At 40.9% G+C, this 27113-nt stretch overlaps 4 protein-coding genes across 6 annotated transcripts; 2 read left to right on the top strand and 2 right to left on the bottom strand.

Annotated features, from left to right (window-relative positions):
• The first annotated feature begins 90 nt into the window (after positions 1-90).
• On the top strand, positions 91-3538 carry LOC5504092 (probable serine incorporator). Its single transcript, XM_001624975.3, has one exon. The coding sequence runs from the start codon at positions 1305-1307 to the stop codon at positions 3519-3521; it is 2217 nt and encodes a 738-aa protein (XP_001625025.3). The 5' UTR covers positions 91-1304; the 3' UTR covers positions 3522-3538.
• Positions 3539-4085: 547 nt separating this feature from the next.
• On the bottom strand, positions 4086-11591 carry LOC5504091. The gene is made up of 12 exons (XM_001624957.3): positions 11450-11591; positions 9661-11212; positions 8774-8989; positions 8081-8227; positions 7561-7656; positions 7372-7469; positions 7101-7183; positions 6773-6854; positions 6390-6495; positions 5721-5835; positions 5410-5564; positions 4086-4739 (listed from the first exon to the last, which is right to left on the bottom strand). Exons 2-12 carry the CDS (start codon positions 11197-11199, stop codon positions 4086-4088), a joined length of 3291 nt encoding a protein of 1096 aa, XP_001625007.3. The 5' UTR covers positions 11200-11212; positions 11450-11591.
• Positions 11592-11678: 87 nt separating this feature from the next.
• On the top strand, positions 11679-14825 carry LOC5504074 (solute carrier family 25 member 44). 2 transcript variants are annotated; one of them, XM_032372351.2, is made up of 2 exons: positions 11679-12585; positions 13177-13330. In XM_032372351.2, exons 1-2 carry the CDS (start codon positions 11878-11880, stop codon positions 13180-13182), a joined length of 714 nt encoding a protein of 237 aa, XP_032228242.2. In that variant the 5' UTR covers positions 11679-11877; the 3' UTR covers positions 13183-13330. The 2 variants fall into 2 exon arrangements, with proteins under 2 accessions (XP_032228242.2, XP_001625024.2); XM_001624974.3 differs by having other exon boundaries at positions 11681-12585; positions 13130-14825.
• LOC5504073 (LHFPL tetraspan subfamily member 2a protein) lies at positions 14383-18064 on the bottom strand. 2 transcript variants are annotated; one of them, XM_048724678.1, is made up of 4 exons: positions 17762-18064; positions 17145-17359; positions 15153-15632; positions 14383-14693 (listed from the first exon to the last, which is right to left on the bottom strand). In XM_048724678.1, the coding sequence occupies exons 3-4, from the start codon at positions 15583-15585 to the stop codon at positions 14428-14430; spliced, it is 699 nt and encodes a 232-aa protein (XP_048580635.1). In that variant the 5' UTR covers positions 15586-15632; positions 17145-17359; positions 17762-18064; the 3' UTR covers positions 14383-14427. The 2 variants fall into 2 exon arrangements, with proteins under 2 accessions (XP_048580635.1, XP_048580634.1); XM_048724677.1 differs by lacking the exon at positions 17145-17359 and having other exon boundaries at positions 17762-18063.
• Between the last annotated feature and the right edge of the window lie 9049 nt (positions 18065-27113).

Below are 27113 nucleotides of genomic sequence, written 5' to 3'. Positions count from 1 at the left end.
ACCTGAGAGACTCGCGCTCAATTATTTTTTTGCGTTTTCTTGAAAATAGAAAATAGGGATGAAAAACATTACCAAAACTTTGCAATATATCTGTAGAAGAAATGTCCGAGAAGAGTCTTGTGAGAAACGTAAACAGGCAAAGAGTTTCCGTAAAAATAATGTTTCAACAGCATTTTTCATTTAGTTTTATATAACCAATGTTTATTTTTTGCGAAAAATATTTTGGTATCGCAATTTTTGACAAATTTAGTGCAAAAATTTCCCGTAAGCAAATTCTTGTAAAAAATTACGAACATTTCAGATATGCAAAGGTGGGTAATTAGCCTTATTGGGATATTAACTGGGATAAATTTACTAACCTTTACAATCAATTAGTTAATTATTTACATCTTGCTCTCGACCCCACGGTTTCCCGCCATTTTTGCCGGTCGCTATGGTGACGGGCAGGTGCGCGAACTTTCATAATACACTGAAGCAGACACTCACGCCACGCCACCTGCTCTTATCATTGGCGTAATATCCACATTCACGACAAATGATCACGGGCGAAAAAAACTCTTTGAAGCGAAGAGTCTCAACAGGGCGTGTGCAGAAAGAAGGAAGAAAGGGATTTTCGCAAATGTCTAGAAGTTTGCTCTGTAAAAGACGGGAAAATTAAGGAAATTTGCTGCAGGAAGAAACGTGGGTTGAATATCTTGAATTACATCTTTGGAGCAAAGGTCGGAAGTGAGAGACAAGTTTTGGAAGACGGAAGATTGATGATTCAACTTTGCATTTGACAAGCAAAGTTTATAACGGAATTATCTGCAATTCCATCAATCCGGATTTGAAACTGCGCTTCGCCGTATAAATGCATTCAGTGAGATTAGGTTGGTGGAAATCTGGTGCGCACAGATGAGCGGCGGGAAGATTTGCCTGCAGGATTGCAGCATTGTGTACGATCACTGACAAGCTACTAGTCGGTTCAAGTCAAGTTCAGTCGCTTAGCTTAGCTGTAAGCAACAAGAAACATCGCAGATAATCCAGCTACCCTAGGATGTTTATTTCTCTTTTCATCATATTTTGTGAATCGGGATTCCATAATATATAGTCGATCTTAAAACAAGATCGACAAGGATCCAAGAGGGTAGCACACATCTCAAAGAAGACTAAATACGTGTAAATCACAAAATCGCAAGAGTTTACCCAAGCGATAGCAATACACCCAGCAACTTTGCGCGCAGTTTGGATAGAGAAAGTACAAGGGTCGCATTGCGTTACTTCCGGTCTAGCGGTGGTCACGTGCGAGCCCTTCATGGGTTTCTATGGGAGCAGCCCTACAGACGCTAGGCTTGGCGGAAGTAGCGAGTGAGATAGCCTGCTGTGCTGGGTCAGCGGCGTGCGGTCTACTCTGCCGGAGAAAGCAAGGCAATCAGGGTGCGCGTTCTCGGTTCTTCTACGTCCTTTTTCTCTGCGTCGGTAACTTGCTCAGTTTTATCACTCTGGTGCCGGATATGCGGTACTATATTGGAAAGATCCCGTATCTATGCGATACGGTCACCTCCCCCCGTATGTGTGACTCCTTAGTGGGGTACTCTGCGGCGTACAGGATCTACTTCGCTATGACTGTTTTCTATTTTCTACTCAGTATTCTAACGTACAATGTCAGCTCGACCAAGCAATTTCGCGCGCGGATTCACAATGGCTTCTGGTACATCAAGCTTTCTTTTTTATCGCTGTTGCTTATAGTTGCTTTCTACATACCCTTCACTAAAATGTTCGGCATGGTATGGATGTACGTCGGGCTTACTGGCGGCTTCATGTTTATACTGCTACAGATAGTTCTAGTTATTGACTTCGGGCACTCTTGGAGCGCAAGCTGGGCCGAGAAGATAGATGTGTTGAACACCAAGTGCTGGTTCTTCGCGCTGGCGTTCGCCACGGCCCTGATGTACTGTATATCACTAGGCTGTGCCTCCTTTCTCTTTATGTCGTTCACAAATCCTACCGACATGGCGCAGTGCAAAGCAAACACTTTTTATATCAGTTTTAACGTGGCGCACTGCGGGCTTGCAAGCGTTATATCTATCCTACCCCAAGTCCAACGTGAGGCGACTGGGTCAGGTCTACTCCAGTCGTCTGTAGTGACAATTTACACCATGTACTTGACGTGGAACACGCTGTCATCGCAACCCGACAGGACGTGTAATCCTCTAGGCGACGTCATCCTAGAGTACGACAAGGCCTCTGGCGTGAACGGGCAGGCAGTGTTCGGCTCCATCTTGACGTTCGCGTTGTTAACCTTCGCGTGCACAGTACGGGCAAGCACCTCACAGCTCGGTAAGCTAGGCATGTCTTTGGCCGACAACCCCGAGCACTTACGCCATAGTATCGGTCTAAATAGAAAGCGACGCAAGAAGGCGAAGCGAGATGTAGAGGCCGAGGGAGAGGAGGAAGACGAGGACATTGCGTATAGCTATAGCGTGTTCCACTTTATCCTCTTCCTGGCGTCTCTACACCTCATGATGGTCCTAACTAACTGGCACAGCCCGGATGAATCCGCCGACTTTAAAAAGCTCATCAAGAACTGGGCCGCCGTGTGGGTTCAGATGGCGTCGAGTTTCATCTGCTGTCTTGTGTTTATATGGACGCTAGTAGCGCCACTGATAAGAAAATCTTGGGGAGACTTTTTTGGGTTAGAGCCCGGGGCGCCTCGAAAACCGTCCGCTAGACGGCCAAGCGTCGCACAGCTTAAAAAAGACTTCCAAGATATCCGGGAAAAGAAGAGTAAACCATCTTTACAAGATAAGAATGCATCACCTCAGATTTTCGAATCTTCGGAACTAAAGCGGCGTGTATCCGCCATTAAAGATATTGGAATTAATCCCGATGCCTCATCGGTATCGCCTCGGAAAGTTGCAAGACAATCCGAATCTTCGACACCGAAGAAATCTATATCGCCTCTCGAGGAGGCCTCTCTAAAGACTGTAGCATCTCCAAAAAAGGATATTCAACACTCAGAGCAATCTATATCGCCTCGGAAAAATAGTCGAACTGTTCATAAAAAATCTCCATTTGTATCTCCTAGAAAAGAACTGAAATCTGCGGAAGTTACCGTACATAAAGTTCCGGAGGAAATCGCTAAAAGTGTAAAAGAAATCGATGACTTCTCGATCGATCAAGAGATTAGTCGTGCGGACGATACGGCACGAGCTGCTATCGATATTCCAATGGGCTGTAGCTCACCAATAATGGAAGAGCCGAGAATTCCTAGTAGGATTTCGGTAGCATCCGAAAGTCATTCGGGACGACTTCGGCACACCGCTATCCAAATCAATCATCCTTTCCAAAGGGCTGCGCAGCATACGGACGTAACGAGATCACATGACCCCGAGGTGGTGAAGGAAGTGCTGAGATTACAAGAGAGGATATTAAGATTCCAGGCGAAAATAGTAAAAATTCAGCACAAAATGCTGCAGCTGCAGCAAGCTGGAAATGTTGCACAATCTCCTTCCAGACACGACGACACAAAACAGGGATAGGCACTGTTTAATTCCAAGAAAGATCCATATCCATATTCCATTCCACCATTATGCGCATAGGTTCTGAAGACGGTAATTCGGGTGGGGGAGTCTTTCAAGGCGGACTCTTAATAGGTGGGTTGGATCTTCTTTGGAATCACACAATTACATTTATAAACATTTATATATTTATACCAACTTTTGATAAAAAAAACACATACACATCGCATAATATAATCTTTTTATTTTTTGTACAAAATAAAACAAAATTTATTCTATAAAGCACTTCTGATTTCCCAATATACCCAATGCATTGAATTTTTTTTACAACGATCAACCTCGAGTTTAAGGATTCCCGGTTGTTATTCTCGTGACTGGTGCAGTGGTCGGCGCAAGGACGAGGTGAAACAAGCCCGATGGGAGGGGGTTGGTGTTGTACAGCTCTGCCCATACTACCTGGCCGAATAAGACTTCCCTTTAAACATCCCATACTTCCAGAATCATTAATATTTATTACAAGAAGTGGTCCTTTTTTTAATTGCTTTAGCCTCCTTGGACCCATCACAACTGCATCGTTTCAATGCTTTACAAAGCATTTTCGTCATCAGATGTGATATCCTCTAGAGTGCATTCAGTCGCCTTACTAGCGGTTGCTGTATTATCGGGCATCTCCCCCGGACATGCCTTTCCGATCCCAGAACAATAATTACCAGTAGTATATTCTGCCGTGTTTAGTTCTCTCACAGCTAAAGGCATTTTCGTGGTCGCACCTTGTGATTTCTCGTAGCCTTCCCCATCATCCAATTGAAGCTCCTCGATTTCTCTTGACTCTTGGGCTACCTGTGGTCTGGGTTCTGCCTGGGGATGTCCTGGGGTCACGCATTTTTCGTCTGACTCGCCAACGTCATCTGGGTGCACCCAATCACTCTCCCTTGACGCCTGGTCTTCCTGCGTCCCGCCTTCATCGGTATCGCATGACGTCATTGGATGCTCTGACGTCACACCCTCCGACTCTTCCCCAGACTCGCTTCGATCACCCGCTTCGCCATCATCATAATGTTCCCCATCGCTCGCCCTGGAATCTTTGGTTTCCTGTGTCCCGCCTTGCTCGGTATTGCATGAGGTCACCGGATGCTCATTGTCGAGTTCCTCCCGCAATGCCTCTTGGGCCGCATTCCAGCGTTCAGCATACACCTTACGACCGTTCTCGGTCAGCTCCATCAGGTTCTTAAACAAATCCTGTAAAAAAATTCATTTGGTTGGTTTAATATAACCCTTTGCCCCTTGCTTCTCGTTATGCACAGAATTAAGAGCCTTGAAGACAAATAAAGCAGACATATCCCAAAAATAACCATGTAAAACATAATTTTATACGATATTCACCAAATCCAAAATGAAAAAAAAAAACACAAAAAAAAGTCACTAAAACAGCCTTATGGAAACGGATGCTTTCCGACAGCTGGTATTTTGCTAGGATGGCGGCCAAAAAGGCTCTTTCAATTATGACCTATTTCGTAAAATATCATGAGCCTCCGCACGCACTTGACTTACTAGAGAAGCCGCCTACATTCCAGAAACTGAGCTCTTGTATCATACAAGAGATCAGTCTCTACGGCTTCCGTCTACCCGAGAGTTCAAAAAACTGGACTACCCCTCGCCAAACGAAACACAAGTTTCGCTATTTGTGCCAACTTGCGTCTCGTTTGGCCATCAGCTTGCAGTGACTTGTGGCCAATTGCGTCGAATCTAAACACGTTCAAATTTTGAACGCAAGTTTGCCAAAATCGAAAACTTTCTCATTTTTTGGCGATATCATAGTATATAAAAAAACCCAGATTATTTTCCTCTATGTAGCGACACAGGTACACTTCACAGTACAGTTCTTCAAAATGATCATTCCATTCCTTACCTGTGCCCCATCGTAATTGAAAATCCCCACAGCGCTCACTGGGACCTTCTTACACACTGCTCGGCCCAAGATCTGGCGGCGAAGAGAGAATACCACAGGAATCCCATTGGTGTGCGCGAGGCTGATAATGTTGTGGAGAGCATCATCAAGTCCACCTGTAAACGACAAGCACATTATTTATTACTAATCAAGAGCGATGCTAGTCTCGCGAAGACTGATACTTTAGGAGGACGTAATGAGGGATGCTTGTTTCTTAGATATGCAGCCACAATAGAATGGCCTAGCAATGAGCGCACAGGAAAAAAAAATACCTGCTGATTTTATCTGCTCAATATTCGGCGAGAGTATGACACATTTTATTTTCTTCAGCTTCAAATGCTTCGTGACTTCCCGTAGCCCCACTACATATCTTCTTTTTGCTTTCGCCTGGTAGGAAATGAGATGTTTGAAAGTGTGAGTGATAACGGATATGCTTTCCTTCCAGCTCTTGTGCTAAGCACTATTTTGACTAGTAAATAAAGATTTGTCTGGTTGTCTCGGGCTGCTTCTCGACAGACCAAGATATGATAGGGGGTTATGTGTAAGACTTATTCCTTGGCATTCCGCTATAGTTGCCACTTAGGCACTCCTACGAATGTATTGAACATTTATTACTCCGAAAGCAGCATTGACGATAATTCACTATTGTGGTTTGACTAGGCAGTAGTATTTTGAAAGTAGAAAGCCACAGACTAATGTATTATAAAAGAGCACTGACGATGTGAACCAAGATATGACAAGGCTATGACATGTCATATCACCCTACCCCTTTTGAAACCCAAAAAGGGTCCATAATTCTTTTATAGTTGAGTACTTGTAAGAAAGTTTAAAGGTTAAGTCCATAATCAAATCCAGTCTCAATGAGTGTATAATGAGTGGTGCAGGCTGGGTATGTATTGTATGCAGATGATCAATAATAGTAATATATGATTGTGCTATACCTTTTCAGGGTCTTTGAAGTATACCCTGTCCTGAAAGCGCACTAACTCACTGAGCAGCTTGAGTGTGACTGTGTTGAGCTCCTTATCAAGAACTTGGTCACAGTAGCTGCAGATACCAAACATACAAAATTCTCAATCACTCCAGTGCCCTGGCAGACATTTATGCTATTGAGGAGGGTGTCATTTGATAAATTTTGAGGGTTCACTTGAAAAATAGGTTTGTATGGTCTTCATTTGGAGAATGGTAAAAAAGGGGGTCCGCAAAACTCGCACATGTGGGCCTCATTGACAATTAACTGGTTATCTAACAAAGTTTTTCCTGCCTGTAACAGCCAAATTTTGTAGAATAAGAAAAAAGTACATGGATGGAATGTCAGACTCACTCTCTAAATCGTCGGCTATGAAGCTTGGCCTTGACCTCTCCATCAGAGGGAGTACTCAAGCTTAGTGCATCATTAGGCTTGCCTTCAAAGAAAGTATAATTCATTTCACTGAATGAGTATTTCTATGCAATGACAACTACTGTACATATTCAAAGCCATATCTACCAACATCAATGTGGCATGGAATAGTATCTGAATTGACCAAAAAATTACAAGGAACATAAGACAATGTAAAAGCTAAGGCCTAGTGTGTAAATTAGTAACACTCTGGATAAATTCCGGTTACACCCCTGATGTAACCGTAAGAAAGAGACACTTCAGGGTATACCTTGTTCCTCCTCTTGGGTGGTACAGGTGTTAGGAGGCTCCACCTGGTCTTTTATCTCCTCATCTGCCATCTCTACATTTGAGCTGCAAATCAAAAAAAAGTCATGCATTTACCACAGAACCACACCCACTATGCCTAAATGGACACTTTACCTTTTTATAGGTTCACCCACTTTTTAATCACCTTTATCAGTCACTATAAATGATACTTTTTGGGGGGAGCGGTAACAGAATTTAGCTGGTTATTTGTTGTTGATTTGTCAGATCTCTACCTGGCAATTTCAGCACCAGAAGCATCTCCGTCATCTGTTTTCTCATGCTCTGCATTTTCTCGCTCCTTCTTTTTCTCCTCTCGCTCTTTTAGAATGATCTAATTGGGGATAACGTCCAATATGATAAGAGAATATAGCAAATCAAGGATGAGAAATTTCAAAGAAGCTCGAATGATAACTTTGACTTACTCTCTTTAAAGCACTTGGCTTTTTCTTTTTGGGAACTTCTCTTTCTTTGCCCCTCTTGATAACTGGTGCCGTAGAGTCAAGCATGTTGTGGAATACCTGGAAAAAAATGTATAATTTAGAAGTGTAACATAATTTATGACATGTGACCTAGGATCATTAGTTATTGGGCCTCTCAGCTATATTGCAAAGGAATTTTAGTTTCATTCCATATTACATTCAAGCAATTTGGTGTATCCTTCAATAATAAAGACTTCTCTTTGCACCAATATGTAAAATGCTACAAAAAACACTGACACCCTTTCATCACCCTTGAAGTGCATAGGGGGTTTGCCAAAGAAAAGCATTTAGAATCTACCTCTTGCCCTGGAGCAATGAGTGATGTAATACCAGCCATATTGTGGAATACTACATTCTTAAATGACTGCCTTTTTTTTTATCAAAAGCACAGCCAACCAATCAGAGCTAAGACAATTTTATGTCACATGCTATCATAACGAGCCCGATAGGCAGAGATGTTCACCTTCACAGGGGGACCAGGCTTGGCACTCTGGGGCACACCCTTTGACAGTCCAGCAGCAGAATTAGCAAATTGAGTTGGCAAAGTGCCAGCAACTACTGCTTTCTTTACTTGTTTCTCTTTTCTATCTTTAGTGCGCACCTCCTGAAACTAAATAAAAACATCCAAATTATCCCATTGAATAATGAATGCACTCTGAAAATTACCACAATACTGTACATTTATCAGTTAATTTTACTCATTGCCTTAATTCTGTAGGTCATTTCCCAGATAATATAGAACCTGCAGCTTTGCAAGTTGCCAGTCAGTGTTTGTTAAAAGTGGTTATCTTTCAGTTTTTTTATCATCAAATTATTTTGTGATACTTAAGCACCATTTATTTTACCAACAACGGGGGTTTTATACTCATTTTGAGTCACACGTACACACTGTGCCTTTCATTTATGAGTTGCCACTAGTTTTGGGTGTATGTCAATCATGGCATTCAAATTCTTCTTCTGATCAGTATGTTTTTGCTAAATGTAGCTCTTGTCTGACTGAAAATGGATATTACAATAGGCCAGGTCCTGTCATCATACATTACAATTTGTTTTCCTTTTTTAATTACATGTAGGCTATAATCAGTAATACCAATGCTGTGTTTTTATACAAAATAAAAGACAATTATCAAAGCATTAGAAATTATGAGCTCTGTACCTGCACGGACGAGAGAAACATCCCCAGGTCAAATTGCAATGGTTCTTTTGTCTTCTTGGTTGGCATTGGCTGCTGTTTGGTAGTACTTGATTCACCCTCTGTTTCTGTAGGTTTTTTCTTCTTTTTCCTTTTCTTTTTCTTTTTCACAGACTGGATCTCCTGCTCTGTGGAACCTTGGCTTGAAGATCTTCCAGGTTTTTCTCTTGAATCAGGCAGCTTGATGGAGAAATGTGTAAATATCAACTTCTGGAACTTATTTCTTTGTCTAAATTTTTTAAATACCTTGTAAAATAATCAATTTGAAATAATATACTCAATATTAGATTAACCATCAAAAATCTATTTACAGAATCAGCAAATTCAATTCAAATTTCCTAAAACTAAATGGGGGACTGGGTTCAACCTCAATAATTCCCTTCAACAGTCAAAAATCTAGAAATAAGTGCTTCCACCGTACAAGCTCTTCCGCTGAGTGAACGCCTCGTTTTGGAAATGAAAAATGCAGCATGCAAAGTGCAGTGGCACTTATTCCAGCAATTATGGTACAGCAAAGGTAATTTTTTCTCTTTCCAATGGGGATACAGTAATTCTGCTACAATTAGTTCATTGTCTGCCCTAACTAATTCAGTCATGAGATTGAGATGGGAAATGTGTTTTCACATTGGCAAATAATTCTGAAAGGCATATTTTACTGACTAAACTTGAACACAATGTCTCTAGGATAGTTGAGTAACATCTTTGGGTTATCAGGAACAAAATTTGTGACAGTATGGTATATGTTTTTGGCAGTGTCAGTGTAGATAGGGTTTTAGGCTTTAATAATATTCAAACAATGCATCGTAGGGGGGTGGTTGGCCCTTTATGGAAATAGTTCTTTGTATACACACCTGCCTGGGTTGAGGCTTTGTCTTTAGAGCAGCACTGTATGACAAGATAGGCATTCTGGTGCCTCCTGACAACCAATCAGACGTCAGCGTTGACTGGTTCTCACCCTGTTTAGTATTACTAAGATCTGGAAACTCCTCTTTCACAAAGACCGGTGTCTTTGGCTGAATGTCAGTTATATCAGAAAGAGACAAATTTGACTCCTTACTCAATATTTTTTTTGCATCCCTATTATTGTTTACTGTAATAGAGATTGGAACTTGTTTGGAATTTGGTTTAATATGATTTTTGTCATCCTTCACTGATGATGCAGTTCTGTCTTTCACCCATCTTTTCATGTCAACATTATCCCTTTCCTCTGTTTTATCCAAACTTTCCTTAACTCCCTTTGCATTTTCAAAGTACTGTCTATTCTTTTTTGTCTCTGAATGATCAGCATTTCTGGGATTATCTTTGCTCCCCTGGGGCCTTGCCCAAGCATCTTTTGACACAATTGGTCTATCTTTCCTTTTCAAAAATGGGGATTTCTTCCCAGCAACCTGCTTGATTATCCCTTTAGTGTCACTCTGGTCAATCAAAGGTTTGTTTAATTGTTTAGTCGCTCCTTTAGTTGATTCATCATCACCTACCTTTTCCATTATTTTTTTTACCATTTTGGATGATTGTTCACTGTTAAAAGATAAATGACCCTCATGTTTATTCTTGACTTCATCTCTTTTAGAATCCCTCTTTTTACCACTCACTACTGTCCATTCATCTTCCATGTTCCCATTAATACTCTTGACATCAGCTGTAGCGTCTGACTTATTGCCACTTGTTTTGGTTAAGTTATCTTGTGCTGCTCCCATGTCTCGTCTCCATGATCCTTCTTCCTTTGATGTTTTGGTTACATCAACCTTCTGCAACTTTTCTCCAGGATTTTTTATTTCTTTGGCTTTTTCCCTCAAGGCACTTCCTCTCCCTCTCCCTATCCCAAAATGAATTCCACTCTCAGTTTGCTTTTCCGCACTTTGCAAACCCATTCTTAATGTGTTTGAGGGTCTATTCCAAGCACTAGATTTTTGCTGTAAGTTCACAGATATTTTAGTGGTATTTTCAAATCTGCTATTAGCACCGCGATTTGATAGATTATCCCCAGCTTCCACTTTTGGCCAATCTCTCCAGTTTCTTTTAGTAGCAGGATAATGTATGGCCCCTTGTGTTTTTGCAGATACCCCCCTCCCGTCTCTGGGATATTTATCATACATCCACCTCTGCTCGCTCGATTTTGTATTTCCAGAAGAAGGACAACTAGATAAATCTTGATGAAATTTTCCATGGCTATCTCCGGTTGAAATATTGTTCTCTTTCCTATTTGCATCCTCTTTCCTGATGTGTGAAGTGTCGGGTGGTTTCTGCTTAATCTGCTCTTCAGTGGATTCCTGTTTCATTTTGGAGAGTGGCACAAACTCCTTCACGTATGGGGAAAGTGATGATTTAGGCATAGGCTGCCTGGTGGACTGCTGACGAGGCACAAAGTTGCTTGCGTTTGGCGACAGCATTATTGATTGAAGGCTGCGAATCAGGGGACATAACAAAGCATTTAAGAATACAATTACTTTATAATATCACTACGTAAACTGATCTATTTGCCGTATTTGTGCTAAAAGAAGCATTCAACGTTGTTTTGACTATAGTTCAAGCTCAGTCCGTCTGATTTCGGAAAATCAGCTCCTATTTCAAAATGCTTTAAAAAACAATGCAAAAAGCCTGATTTATCTGCTTGAGGATAAATCTAGCACATCAACCTACCTGATGGTTATATAATATTGAGAAAGTTACATCACAATAAAAGCTGATGCAGTGATAAAATACATAAACACGACATTCTCGATTTAATAATCATGGCGATGGGTACCACACAGGAACTCTGAACAAAAGAGACGAACGATTATCGACACGAGTGCTAGCGATTGTTACCCGAATGATTCCGATTTCACTTCGACAATCTAGTATTACCCACAATACAGCTCGGGCCTTGATATTCCAAAATGGCGGACGTAATGCAGAAAACGTAATTTCGGCCCTTTTTTTGAGGTATACCTCAATTTGAGTAATGTATTTAAGACAGAAAGGATAATGCAGTTTGAGGGTCTCGAGGTCCTGTATTGTGCCAGTAATCGTTCTTCATGTTTGCAAAGAGGCTGAGTTAGAGACCGAAAACTTTGGTGCCGCCAAGAATGCCAGAGCATGTTCGGGTAATAGAATGGAGTCATTTGGACAAATACAAGTTTTACGCTCTCTCTACTGCTTTTTACGGTGGGCTTGGCGTAGCTCTCTTTCCATTTGATCTTGTCAAGACCCGACTCCAAGTGCAGAAAGTTGACATCCGTTACAACGGCACCATCGATGCCTTGAGAAAAATCATCCGCCTAGAAGGATTTAGGGGACTTTACAAGGGTTTTGCAGTAAGTCAGCTATTCTTACTTACTGGCAATATCAACTCCACGAGCTATGAAGTCACCAGGGAACAGCTCTCAGGGTTCTCTGTCGCAATTAGAGGCTTTATTGCTGGTGGTTTGGCCTCGCTTATTGAGCAATCACTTGGGAACCCGGTGGAGGTTATGGCCCAAAGACTTATGGTCGAGGGAACTGGAAAAAGGAGGGCTAAAGGGGTTTATCGCCCAGTGGCTTTCCGAGTGGTGAGGAATGTGTATAAAGAACATGGGATATCAGGATTCTATCGTGGGTTTCTTGTGTCTGTTATTAATAGCAGTTTTTGGAGCGGCATCTGGTGGGCTTCCTATGGATTGTATCTGGAGATGTTTGGTCAGTATGCGCCTAGTGGTAGCCCCCATGTTGTAATCCAGGGTCTATCGGGAGCGCTGTCAGGTGTAACAGCTGCTGTACTGTGTAATCCTCTTGAGATTATGCGTGTTCGTTTACAGGTGGGTCTCATTTGTTGGTTTATTTCATTAATGGGATTGATATTTGATGGGATTACAGTTGATACAGTCTGGCTTCACCTTGCCAAGCATATAGTTGAAAAGATGCAAACAATTATAGAGTATATTGCACCAGTGTCAAACCTTTTATCTAGGTGTAAAAATTAAGTTGGGGCTATGAGTGAGACATTTTGGGTGTGTAAATGTGTGTGGGAGGGGAGTAAGGAATAAAGAAATAAAAGGCTTAAAAAGGCTTCTTAGATTTGGGAGTTAATTTGTGGTTATGTAAGGACAAGACTGAAAAGTTATCTTACAATATAAAAATTCTTTAAAATATTTAGTTGTCTTAAAGCAAAATCTCTCCTCTTCCCCTCTTCAGGGTATTAATGCCCCAAATAGCTTAATCTCAGCTGTAATGCCACACAAATACATTCTCTCTGGTCTTGATTATGATAGCTATGATTCAGCTTGACATTACAGTACAGTAGTATATTGTCATTTGAGCAGTTATCTTACATACTTCAGTCTCCTCTTGATTATTCTGCAGGTTGAAGGAGGCAAATCATTAACTCAGGCATTCAAATCCCTACTTAGGAATGAAGGCGCTTTAGCGTTGACCAAAGGCATGCTTCCCAGCGTCATCTCTGAGGTGCCAACTAGTATGGTTATGATAGTAGGGTACGAGACATTGAAGAAATTTAGCCTTAAGGAAATTGAATTTGACAGCTAACACCCAGTATGGTCATGATAAAAGGGTACAAGACATATAAGAGGCTCAGCCTAAAGGAAATTGAATTTGATAGCTAACATAGCCATGATACATGTAGTAAGCAGCAGTGTATATATGACCAAAATTTTGGCTGTAGTATTAAACATGCCAGTAGGTTATCAAGCACATTTATCACTGAATAATTAGAATCTTGCAGGTGATGCAGGCAATGTAGTTTTGTTTTATTTAACCCTAATAATGACAAACAACAACAACAATTTAGTGTCATATTGTTTAAGATTTTTTTGCCCAACATTTTTATTGGCTGAAGGATATAGTAAACAGTAATTACATTTTTTTTAAATACACACACTCTTCCAGTACTGACATGTACTGGTATTCACAAGTGGGGAAATGGGGTAAATTGCTTGATTAAAGGGGTTGTTGAAACAGTTGGCTGGACAGGATATCTTCTCTATCCAGGGTATGTACTGTAGTACACAGCTATAATATGAAGACCACATAATATTTTAATCACAGCGTATTTTGATATACTTTAATAAGAGTGGATTTGCTAATTGGCATGGGGTGGATGGGTGGGGTGGGGGGGGGGCACCCACACCCTGGGTCCATCCCTAGGTAACTTCCCTGGGCATTGTAAAACAATCCCTTTTAACAGGCTTTAAAACCTATTTACCAAATTGTTTCACAACAATATGCTCACATTCTTCTCCTATGCTTATAGCAGTGTAACTATGGTTTCTAACATAACATTTCTTTATAACAAGTTCCATCTTGGAACTCTGGGTCTATTATAATGTGCAGTTAAGTTAGTTGTAAGTGTTGATACCACTAACCTGGACCACATTGTCTGGCAGCAACACTATTTTACTTATTATTTTTCAATATCTACAATTTTGCTATTCAGTCAAAACAATGCTTAGCATTTCATGACTGTACTTTTCTGTTAAAAATCACTCATCTTTGGGTGAAATAAATGCATTGTCCTTAAATCCCACCTTCACCAAACTCTTTATTGATCCTGCACACAGGAATCCTTATGGCCCAATAGGCTTCCAGTCATTCTCAAATTTTTGGATTTCTCACTGTGTACTCCACTTTTTAACATTGGCTGATTAAATAAGACAAATGCATGTCTGTCCCTCTAAGATCTTGTCCTGGACTTTATCACTTGATGTTGACTTCTCAGCCTGTGTGGCCAGGAAAGCACAGACAAACGCACCAATGGTAGCCCCTAAGGTAGCATAGAAAGCCCAGCCAAATGAACATTCATTCATAACAAAGGGGTCAGCTTTTTGGTATCTAATGGCACAGAGCTTTTCTACTCGTCGGTTGCCCCAGCCAGCAGGATATAGTACCAGACCAATAACAAGGAACAATCCTAAAACATAACAAAATAGTAAAATCATGTCATTAAGCAATATCGAGTCAATATACACCCAATTAATGTCAGGAAATGATTGTACAGTAAAAGATAAGAGAATTTTGGTTTAAAGTACTGTGATAGACGCCATTGTGCTTTCGTTGTTGCATAGCATGAATTTTGCAATCACTTTACCGTGACTTCTATCACATGAAAAAAAAATCAGTACTTGTGACTGGCAGCTGCCGGGCCTTAATGAAATCCCTGCATTCCTGTTTAAATCAATTTCAATTATATAGGGATATACAGCAGGACAGCAGGAGCAGTTAACTTTTGCTATTTGCCCCTGCCTTCTGAATCACCATGTTGAATGTAAAATTGTGTTCAATCTTGTACCAATATAGATTGTTACAAAGAACAATCCATATGGTATAGGAGTTAGGGAGAGAAGTTTATAGTGCCAATATAGATTCTTACCTCCAATGGCTTGAATGAGCCCACCTATTTGGAACAATGACTTTCTCCCACAGCTTTGGAAACAGAATCCAATTAATGCCATAAAGACAACCACAGAAAGTATTCCGGTACCAATCATCAGAAAGACAATGGATGCTTTCCACTCATCACAGGCAATGTCCCCAAACTCATTCCCATAGTACATACATGTCAGCTTCTCCCTTCCACCAATCACAGCGGAAAACCTAATGCAATGGTTAATAATGCCTATTGAAGGTGTTCCCCGATCATCTGGTGCCAATGGTTGTGATAAGTTTGTTCGTCCAGATTCTATTGTTCCAACAAGCCACTTAGGAGTCAGTATGCCTGCAATACTTGCTAAGGGCGCAGAAATGGAAAAAAGCACCCAGAGAATGTTCCATGTGGTAACAATGATGTAGTGCTCATGAGCCATGTCAGGTCTTGTTGGAGGATTTTATTATTTATTTTCTCTCCCAAGACCTGGAGGATGAATTAAGATAATTTGTTAATACCACAGAAATAATCCATTCAGAAATAAATGGGTATACAAATGGTTGGCTTGTACCATTCTCCCTTACTCTGTGGTATTTGTGAATTAATAAGTTTGACTCAATCAGGCTTGAGTTATGTTCCGGTGTGTTTGAATTTAGCCTGAGGCATATTCATTGGAGCCATATGTAAAGTAAAGAAATTGTACTTAAGTGTAATTTAAAAAACGCGCACACATCTTTTTGCTTCCCTGGTAGTATCAGAAGCTGTGATTTATTATTCAGAGATAAGGCATTTAAACTCTACAGAAGTACATTAATTCATGTTTTATGAGAAGGATATCCAAATATTATGGTTTAGATTTCATAAGTGATAAACGATCTAATTATTTTCAACAAAGCTCGGAAGGAAATCTAACAGGAAACCCTCAAAACCACACCTAGATACAAGGGATTTTAGGTCGACGCACTGCGTCATCATACAAATATTAAAAAGAGCTTGAAAACCATAAAAGCGGTGGGCTGACGTAAAACACAACACGGAGATACAGAACTGAAGAGGATTATAAAATTCCACACAAGGTTTTATATAAAAAAATTATTTAATTCTAATTAAGTTGTTTAGGCACAAAGAACTGATTGTTGTTACATATAAGCTTTTTGATACTGGCAGCCGCTTTTTCGAGAATCCTGTACTTCTTATTCCAAAATCCTAGAAAAACGCATTCAAATGTTGTGCTGTTTTTTTATATATTTTTTTTTTCATCAAAATATTTCACGAGATTCATGAATTTATCGTCCTTGTCATGTTCTTATGTCATCAAAACAATCATGATTCTGAATGCTATTTAAACCCCGACAGTAAGATTGTTTTTCTCTTAATGAAGGATGTTTTTCTCTTGCTACCTCCTGTTGCTGTATTATTCATGCCGACGAGACAAGGACATTCAAATTCTCGGCTTGTTCTTGAAGTAGGAAATAATTGGTGTATAGTGAAATGCACCTGTTCACTCGATTATATGGAAGATCTGGAGTGCTATGTGAATTGGGCGCGTATCCATAAAAAAATAATCTAGTATTCCGCGCCAATCGATATTCATATCCCAATTTTTGTGACGCCTCTATTTGGTTTACAGCTTTTCTTGTTGATCTATGAGCCTATAACTCTAGACAATAGATAGTTGTTCAGGTCCAACACACATAAACATATTTGTATATGAAGCTCAATTTAATGAGACTTCGCTTTTCAATATACTGCCTATAAAAAAACCGCTCTCGAAAAAAATAACATAGAAATGGTGTAACGTGTGGACATTAGAGCTGGTATTTTCAAAACATAAAATAAATCCATTAAAAGGATTGACCTGTGATGTTTTCGTTCGATACGTTCTAACCCTATTGATCGAGAGTTTGGCACCGTTTGCCCATTTCATGATCGATTTCAGCGGGAAGCATGGCATAATCTGTGGCAAGCCGTGAGGGTAAAATACACCGTCGTACTTACGTATGTTTTCTCAGCAGATAAAAATAACTAAACACATCACAGGCAGAGGAGTCGAAGCTTTGATCGGGCGAATGCCACATGTAAATTATCTGTTGTGCTCAGAATGGCGGGCTATTAAAGCACTAGAAAACCCACACTGGATAAAGGGAACAGATAATGTTTGACCAATGGCTGCAGGCGTATTGTTTCTTGAGTATAACGATCTCTGCCAAACCCTGTTGAAATTGAAAACCAGAACTCTAGGGCCGAGATCCAAATCTTGTCAAAGGTCAGCGCAAACCAAGCACCGCTATTCACAAGTTTGCTTTCCAAATATTATCATTCTAGTCGCAGACGGTAATCAAACAGACGTGCATCGCTTTTCAATCTAATCTACAAAAGTGGGAGCTATTCGAGCCGACGAGCCCATTCCTGTGTGTAAAAATAGCGATACTTCTACGTTATTTCCCGCAAAATTCTAGCGCGCAAATTTCATCAGCTCTTGAAGACAGTCCTGTTCAATTGCCGAATAAAGGACGCTTGTACGCCGAGCACACCGCAAAACACGCCTAACATACACTAGTAAAATATGCGGACACTTTTACGTACTAGTAGAATAAAGGAAAGGAAATGCCTACCGTTTTATTAGGACTCCATCACAAATTTTGAGTAGACAAAACTGTACGCTCGATTTCGATGATACACTGCCCACTGCTGTTAGCTTTTGTTGCAAGTCAAACCCTCGTGAACGCCTAACAATACGCTTCGATTCCCTCTGATAGCATTTGAGTTAGCAAGGAGTAGTGTTCTTTAAACGTGGACGCGCTTCTTGAATCAAGCTTCCATACAGTAATTCCTCCCGGTACACTAAGCGCGTGCAGTCCCTTTTGAAGTGGATTTACGTTCAAACCGATTTATCGCGGATGAACCGGAAGTTGCGGTGGCTGTCGGGAAGTAGGTAGAAAGGGTAGTTGACGTTCGCTAGACGTGCGTTCTAGAAGTCACTCATCGCTAATGATACCCACCCACTCACCCGAGATAACGATCTAGAGTGACTGACACTTTGTTTATCATACAAACGATTTCTTTCAACAATTCTGCGAACTATACAAGAAATAGATGCTGAATTTATCCCTAAGCAAAACATCAATCTACTTTGAAAAGAAATTAAAACTTGCCCTGAAGGCAGGCAAACAATCCAGCAAATGTGAAAAACAGCTTGTATTTGCATAAAAACCGAGTGCGTACACTCACAAATTTTAAGGCATCAATCCAAAAAGCTTTTGAGCCTGAACAATTGCGGTGAGTCTAGCTCTCTGTGTATAAAGGGCCCAAGGACATTTTTGAGAGCGAGCCAAGTGTTAAACAGTGCTCGAAAACCACACGAGGCAGAGATAGAAACCCAGATGCTGATAGCCGCTAAGATCCAGAGGATTACTGTTTCCTAAATGACGTCATCGCTTATGGGCTTTCCACAGAGGGAGGGATAGGATAGGGGTAGTGAAGGGGGTATAGTAGCGGGTAGGTCCAACCGCAATCACTTTAGTATTAATTACGTAATGATTAATAATAATTATATAATAATAATTGTGCACCTTATAATAATAATAACAACAACAATAACAATAATAATGATAATAATAATAATAATAATAATAATAATAATAATAATAATAATAATAATAATAATAATAATAATAATAATAATAATAATAATAATAATAATAATAATAATAATAATAATAATAATAATAATAATAAACGTTCATGCACACTTTTGTAATACTGAATTATAGTGCGGACCAGAACAACTTTACAGGCATAGCTGAAACTTACTAAACCTTACAGACTGGACAGAACCCCTCGTTATGTTACGGGATCTTCTCTTCCTCTTTCCTTTAATATCTGAAAACAACGGTGAAAGATTGGCGTATCTCGTAGCGCTATGAACAGTTGATAACACGTTTTGCACTTGTCGTAAGCTTGCAATTATAGATCAGCAATAGCTTTGGATGCAAATAAAAGCAAAGTACGTGATACATTTATATGGCCACCACGGTCCAATATAAAATGATTTATAGCAGATCCTTGCGTCGACTCGAGGTCTACGAAGATCAAGGTCAACCTATATAGCATGCTGATGATAGTGCGTTTAGATGGCTTGAGCATATCAAATAATTTATTGCATGCATTATACCGCAGAAATTTAGCAGTTGCGCAAAAGTTTCTCAAAAGGGGTCGACTTTTTTACACAACTTTTAAAAGTATCGACGTTTTCAAACGACTTTGAAAAGTATCGACTTTTTCAAACGACATTTCCAAGGTATCAAATTTTTCCAGCGACTTTTACTAAGGTATCGACTTTTTCCAGCGGTTTTTACAAACAATGTCCGAATAATCTTAGTCAGTATGTAACGTGTGGAGTGAAATGAGAATTTGGAATTAAATGTTAGCAAATCGAAAAAGGAGGCTGTGGTGCCATTTTCTTATTTTTAACGGCATCTCCCACCATCACCCCCACCCACCCACTCCCCGCTACTAGCTATGACCCCGAACAAACAACGAAGAAATTTTCTCAAAAAGAAAGAAAGAAAAAATAATTACGTGTTCGCGTTTCAACAGCACACAAGCGGAGAATTCGAGTTATGCGGAGTCTTAATGACCTGAGAACAGACCAGAAAGAAACCAGACTTTGTTCTATTTTGCGGGGGTTCTATAACTCTTTCTCTTTTCTCGTCAGAATATTCGAGGAGCATCTCGTTTTATTTGCCACCCTCTCGTGACGGGATAAAGGCCGTCGCGGCGGCGCGCCGCGTGAGAACTCCGTAGGATTCCCCCGATAAGATAAACACGTCAACGCCTCAAGCCTTTGACACAAGCCTATTTAATTACGCCTCTCGAGTGGTACGCGCCATGACCTCTATTGGAGTAGGACCCTTTATCTACAGTTAAAAAGCGTGTTAACATTTTGTCCTCGTTAGAACATACAAACCTAAGAAAGAAGTGAGCTGAGATATACCAAGTATGGGAACATTTTGGGGTGGGAATTACGATTAGATAAATCCCGTCTGTTTTTCAATCTGTTGTATTGCCTCTTGTATATTTATATAATTTAACGTCATTTGATTTTTTTTTTGACAATCGAACGTTGCGCGCGATATCGTCCTGTCTTTGTTTGTGTGGTTTAATTAAGTAGTTTGTTTTTCCATGTGACCTTTCTTCCTCATTTGCTTATTGATTTAGCCTTCGTATTTTTATAATGACTCTACTGTGATTACTACTGTGAGTTATTTTACATGATCTCTTTTCATTCCTATCGAGTTGGCAAAACAACAACACGCAACCCGCGGGGGTGTAGGACAAAATAAAAGGAGCAAATCCTCACGCGCAGTGGTGGGGTGGTGGTTACTAAAAATAGCCAGATTCGGAATCGACATGGCGCGCGGGTAATACCAAAGTGTCCCTCTCTTATCTACGAAAGCCAGGTAGGGCCATCAGATTTCAGAGATAATAATTTCAGAGATGATAATTTCAGAGATGATAATTTCAGAGATGTTAACTTCAGAAATTGCCTTAAGTTACACGGTGTAACTTCCTTTATTACACGGTAGCGGACCGACCAACTGCGTCGGACATTTTTACCACCTATGATTCACAACCCACAGACTACTCCTGGACTATGTCCAGTAGTGGCAAGATGCTGAATCAAATTTCTGACAAGAACACGGTTATGTTGTTTTTACTGATCATTTTACTGAGTAACGGGGCTTTTAATTACGAAATTTACATTCAAGCAATAACGATAGAGGATATGAGATGATCACGCGGAGAAACATTAAAATTAATAGAGTTACATAAAGGTGATAAATAAAATTGATTGATTGATTGACCTTGTGTCTGTGTAAGACACTCATATCTCATTTACATAATACATGATTGTGTGGAATTATTATAGGTATGCCGCAGTATTTCGATGTCCCGTAAAAATATCAATGCGTAATATTAGCATAAGTTTAGGATGTTGTGTGATTCCACTGGAAATATCGATGCCCTCCGTGGTATTGTATGGAAACTAATTTACACACTTTTACCTTCCGTCGGTCCCCCCCCCCCCCCCCCCCCTTTGAGAATCCTGGATCCGCCCTTGGTTGATAGAATATAATACATCAAAAAAGCCAGTTAAAAAAAAGCCAGTTAAATAAAACAACAACATTATCTTGTCTCTGTATAAACGAAACAATTACATTTCTGAAACGGGATGAATATGGTCTTCATGTTATTTGAATACTCGGTCTCCTTCATCATCTGCTACATTGAATTGGTGAAACTTTTTAAGTTTCTGTGTGATTTCTGAAAATAATTCTAGAGCCTCAGCTGCGTTAGTTGGTGGGTGTAGTTTGGCTTTATGAGTTGCACCAGCTGCTCCATATTTCCGCTGTAGTCTTCACAGGATTCAGTATACATGCGCTTGCACGCTTGCACGTCTTAGTCTACATGGCGTAGATAGTTTTCTGTATTGTATAGCTCCGGCATGAAAAAGAGCACATCCAGCTTGGCCACCGATAACTTCGTGGCGCTTTTGACTTGCGTGGTATATATTATATTTTTTTAATATGAATTATGAACATAAACAAACCTAAGTAAGGAAAGAATATGGGAAAACTTGAAGAACTCCTCAGGACCAAACGTAGCTGTGGGGAATTGTTGTGTTGATCGAGGGCTGCATGCTCAGTAAGCCGGCAGAATTCTTTATCCGAAATTATAATCTCTGAAATTAGCATCTCAAGTTATCATCTCTGAAATATTTATCTTTGAAATAGTAATCTCTGAAATTATTATCTCGGAAATCTGATGGCCCTTCTCGGCTTTCGTACTTATCTTATGCTCTCTTGAGTACACCCAATACAGTAAAACGTCATTAGATGAAGTCTGGCGTTGTATTCTTATCAGCAGGACGCTCTGCGCTTATAAAAGCATGTCATGATGATAACGTTAGGCGAAAGAAGATAGGACGTAAGGGGAAGAAGCCTTAGAGAGAAACCCGTCACATCTCATCTCCCCAGCGAAGCGATTTTTTTCCTTAGAGAAACCCGTCACATCTCATCTTAGGCTAGAGTCGAGTCGCAATGGGTCGAAATGTGTTTTTATCAGTTTTGCGGAAAGATGTTTTCAAATGGTAGTGTTATTCAAAATGTTACAACTTTCTTTCTATTGAACATAGCCAAACCAAATTTGACATGAGTTATCTTACACAATTGGCGGTTGTATTTGTAAAAAAATATGTACCTAAATGTAATAAAGGCTGACATGAACGCTTTTCGAACGGACTGAACTTCGCCGTCAATTTTTCGGGTCGAAATTCTAAATATATATTTATAACTTTTGTCTCTTTCACATATTTTTCTCTAACTTTCACAGAGGCTGTATCACTACATATTGAACTGATTCTTGCAGTGGCGTCAAAAAGCTAACGCTCAATTTTGCGTCAGTCTCAAATAAGTGCAAAACATGTTGTTTACTTTTTAAGTGCTGATACGTACATTATTGCGTGTAAATACAAATGCAATTTTCAAATGTGTGCACTCTCCATACATTGAGTCGTCTTTGGTAAAAAAACCTAGAGCAATCGCATAAACATTGACGGTTCTGTGCGAAGTTTAAAATTGATAACGCCCTCTATTTATGATCTGTTGATTAACGCGCGAGCTGTGGCCGGACTTGAAGCAAACGCCAGAGGGGGGAGGGTACACAAGACAAGATTAAAAAAAATCTTGAGGGCACAGCCACGCCCCTTCAGGTCTCATTATTTTGATTAGTATATAAAACCCGGGAACCTCGCAAGAACAAGCGATTTGATTAGGCTCTTACCGAAAGTGCTCGTTAAAAAAGCCTTAAATGCTAAAAGCAGTGCTTGTTTTTTGCCAAAAAAGTGCTAAAATAATGCTATTTTTTTAAAAAAAATGCTTGTGGATTAAAAAAAAAATGCTCATTTTTTCAGACTTTTTTTAATCATATAGAACATTACATTTTCAGATTTTCGCTCACATGTTTTAACATCAAAATTTAACGATCGATGTTTTTTCCATTTAATTCCAACACACGCTTGTCATTGGGTCATCATTACCCATTTTAGAAGTTAGTCATCGCTTGTTGTACTGGGTCATCACACCTGCTTGCAGATAGTCAACTGAGGCATGCGCCTGTTGGTCGTTGAATGCGGAATTGAGAACAGAGAATACCCTTTCTGTTGCAGCCGAGGATGGCTGCACCAACAGCACTTTCTTCACTGCAGAAGCCCAGTGAGGGAGCTGTTCCTTGTGGTCGTGCCACCATTTTACCTTTCGCTCTTAAGTGTTGATTACCACATCTGCAGTGGCAGCTAAGTAAGCAGGTAGTTCAGCTTTTAGGCCGTTGATAATGCAATCATCATTGAGAAAAGGGGATGATTCGCAAGGCCTCTACTGAGTGCTGAGTTGGCTTCAGCCACTGGACGCTGACCGGACACATATACCTCGCAGCCTTGAACGCTAACACTGTGTTGTATAGTTGGACATTGAACTTTCTCAGAAACCAATCTATGGCTGGTTGAACACATGCCTTTGCCTGCTGTTCGAGGGCTGCTACGTTTTGGGCAGGATTTTCTTCAGCGATTGCTGCTGCGACTGCACGCACGTTTGGAAAGTGAGGGGCTTGGCAGGCTTGGGCAACAGCATGGAGTTTCTCATAACACGAGAACACGAGAGGGCCATCACCTTCCAAGAAATAGGTCGCTTTTACAAAGTGCTCCCCAACATCGATGGTGATGGCGAGCTCGAGCTTCAGGTTGATCACTCGCTCAGGATCGTAAAGTATTGCCTGGAGTTGAGGGAGTAACTGTGGACTAATATTAGCGGCTTCTGCTTCTATCAAGAATCCCTCAATATCTCCAAACTGCAGTAACATTTGTTTGTAGACTTCCCACTTTGACCACCATCTGGTCTCACTGTATGATCTCGGTCTTTGCCCAGTCAGATCTTTCCACAACAGCTTTGCCTTGTAACTATGGCGGAACAGGCGAAGCCACACGCTACCGAACTCTAGAAGAGTTGGAATGACAAGATGATTCCCAACATTGTCAAGCGTGTGTGAGAAACACACAACGTTCAGCAGCTTAGGAAAGATAAATGCAATCCTATCCAACGCTGCCTGGTTCACACTTGCCCCATCTCTCATGGCTGCGAGTAACGAATTGGCCTTGACACCATAATCAACTGATAGGCACTGATTAAGAACTTGTGCAAGATCATCCGCATTCACTGACTTGGAACATATATCAATTTTGACGAGACGTTGAATAATCGACCAATTCTCGTCAAGGAAACGCAGGATGACAGCAATTGCTTCTCCTTGTCGTGTACTTCCGTCAAAGATCATCGAAACATCTCTTGTCATGCCAGTCTGGCCAGGCAAAGTCAGTTCATTTTTTATCCTTTCGACTTCCTGCTTGAGAACAATTGAAATGTACTGACCAAGATGAGCACTTGCTGTGAGACGTTGGCCATTCTTCTCTAAGAGGGAGCATAGCTTATTGATTTTCCCAAGTGGGATGCCAGCCTTCAGAAACTCTTCGACCACTTCGAGTCAGTAGGCCCGTTCAGATATTGGTAGTGCTGCCTTTCTGCGTCATGTCCGCCGCTCTAAAAGCCTCCATAATAGTCTGATCCTTCAACTTACACTTCTTCAGTTTCTCTTTACCATTTCCATGTTTCTTTGAAGCCAAGTGTGTAGTTAGAATACTCTTCTTTGAAGACACTATTTCGCGGCATGCCAGACAAAACAACTTCCCGTCTTTGATTGTTAGTTCCTCTCATGGATATTGCTGAATCCGATCATGTATGCTTATGTTCTTTACATCACACTTCCCCCTAGTTTTGTTTTTTTTCCACTAATTGATGGCAGAGTACGCTCTCGAGCTATCTCTGCCTTGCTTGGCTGACTTCCAGTATTGCTAGTGAATGCGCCATCTTGGAACGAGTCACGAGGAGGACTGACGAGAAGGACCGGGTTCTAGAAGGCAACCGTTGACCTATCAAACATATTCCCCAGCCTCCTCGGCTCCTTTGACGAAAATGAATGCAAATTGCGGCTTTGGACGACATATGTGAATTCAGAGTGTGCTGATTAACGCGAAATTATATAAATAATCAGTCGATAATAAGAAAAAATGCTAGCAGTGCTTTTTGGGAAAAAAATGTAAAAAAAGTGCTCGCGAAGCCAAATAATGCCAAAAAAAGTGCTAGCACTTTCGGTAAGAGCCTCCCCCCCCCCCCCCCCCCCCCCCCGCTTCGGGCGTAGAAAGGGCCCCCGCCGAAGCGGGGTCATAGGGGTCGCTTAAAGCGTTTGCTTAAAGCGCCTCGCTTTAGGCGAGCTTAAAAGGGGTGCCTGGCCCCCCTTGTGTGTGTGTGTGTTCACACAACATGTGGGAACCTTGCAATTAGACCCTCGTCTGTACTGTAGTAAACCGAGCATTGGATTGGACCGCCACCCTACGGAGCGCGGAATAACAGTTTTTCGGCCGTAAATTCGAAGCCGCTAGCGTGGCGTTTAAACCTGAGTTTTACTCGAACACCTCGCTCCCGAACTCTTCGCGAATTTCTCGCAGCTTCTTCTTTATCTTTTCGCGCGTCTTCAGGAACTTTCTCGGGGGCCCTTTCTTGCTTTTTTTCTTACGCGATGCGAGGCCGTGTCGAGCTTAGGCTCTTACCGAAAGTGCTCGTTAAAAAAGCATTAAATGCTAAAAGCAGTGCTTGTTTTTTGCCAAAAAAGTGCTAAAATAATGCTTTTTTTTTAAATGCTTGTGGATTAAAAAAAATGCTCATTTTTTCAGACTTTTTTTTAATCATATAGAACATTACATTTTCAGATTTTCGCTCACATGTTTTAACATCAAAATTTAACGATCAATGTTTTTTCCATTTAATTCCAACACACGCTTGTCATTGGGTCATCATTACCCATTTTAGAAGTTAGTCATCGCTTGTTGTACTGGGTCATCACACCTGCTTGCAGATAGTCAACTGAGGCATGCTCCTGTTGGTCGTTGAATGCGGAATTGAGAACAGAGAATACCCTTTCTGCTGCAGCCGAGGATGGCTGCACCAACAGCACTTTCTTCACTGCAGAAGCCCAGTGAGGGAGCTGTTCCTTGTGGTCGTGCCACCATTTTACCTTTCGCTCTTAAGTGTTGATTACCACATCTGCAGTGGCAGCTAAGTAAGCAGGTAGTTCAGCTTTTAGGCCGTTGATAATGCAATCATCATTGAGAAAAGGGGATGATTCGCAAGGCCTCTACTGAGTGCTGAGTTGGCTTCAGCCACTGGACGCTGACCGGACACATATACCTCGCAGCCTTGAACGCTAACACTGTGTTGTATAGTTGGACATTGAACTTTCTCAGAAACCAATCTATGGCTGGTTGAACACATGCCTTTGCCTGCTGTTCGAGGGCTGCTACGTTTTGGGCAGGATTTTCTTCAGCGATTGCTGCTGCGACTGCACGCACGTTTGGAAAGTGAGGGGCTTGGCAGGCTTGGGCAACAGCATGGAGTTTTTCATAACACGACAACACGAGAGGGCCATCACCTTCCAAGAAATAGGTCGCTTTTACAAAGTGCTTCCCAACATCGATGGTGATGGCGAGCTCGAGCTTCAGGTTGATCACTCGCTTAGGATCGGAAAGTATTGCCTGGAGTTGAGGGAGTAACTGTGGACCAATATTAGCGGCTTCTGCTTCTATCAAGAATCCCTCAATATCTCCAAACTGCAGTAACATTTGTTTGTAGACTTCCCACTTTGACCACCATCTGGTCTCACTGCCTCTCAGTGCCTACCCACCACTGCGCGTGAGCATTTTTACTCACCCTACCCCCGCGCTTTGGCATTTACATCTTGTTGTTTGCAGCTGTTTTGTGACTTGAAACCGAAAAAAAACACCCTATTTGCACAAATACT

The sequence above is a fragment of the Nematostella vectensis genome, chromosome 3 (genome assembly GCF_932526225.1).
Source record: "Nematostella vectensis chromosome 3, jaNemVect1.1, whole genome shotgun sequence".
Lineage (NCBI taxonomy): Eukaryota > Metazoa > Cnidaria > Anthozoa > Actiniaria > Edwardsiidae > Nematostella > Nematostella vectensis.
This window is presented reverse-complemented; position numbering and strand designations above follow the sequence as displayed.

Bases quoted from the DNA above. Each gene is read 5' to 3' on its own strand.
- LOC5504073 (XM_048724678.1), bottom strand. From the start codon at position 15,585: ATGGCTCATGAGCACTACATCATTGTTACCACATGGAACATTCTCTGG. The intron at 14,694-15,152 runs GTAAGAATCTAT...GTTATGTTTTAG, and splicing joins GCTCATTCAAGCCATTGGAG to GATTGTTCCTTGTTATTGGT.
- LOC5504091 (XM_001624957.3), bottom strand. From the start codon at position 11,199: ATGCTGTCGCCAAACGCAAGCAACTTTGTGCCTCGTCAGCAGTCCACC. The intron at 7,657-8,080 runs GTGAACATCTCT...ATTTTTTTCCAG, and splicing joins AGCCTGGTCCCCCTGTGAAG to GTATTCCACAACATGCTTGA. The intron at 5,836-6,389 runs GTATAGCACAAT...ATTTCCTACCAG, and splicing joins ACTTCAAAGACCCTGAAAAG to GCGAAAGCAAAAAGAAGATA.
- LOC5504092 (XM_001624975.3), top strand. From the start codon at position 1,305: ATGGGAGCAGCCCTACAGACGCTAGGCTTGGCGGAAGTAGCGAGTGAG.
- LOC5504074 (XM_001624974.3), top strand. From the start codon at position 11,878: ATGCCAGAGCATGTTCGGGTAATAGAATGGAGTCATTTGGACAAATAC. The intron at 12,586-13,129 runs GTGGGTCTCATT...ATTATTCTGCAG, and splicing joins TTATGCGTGTTCGTTTACAG to GTTGAAGGAGGCAAATCATT.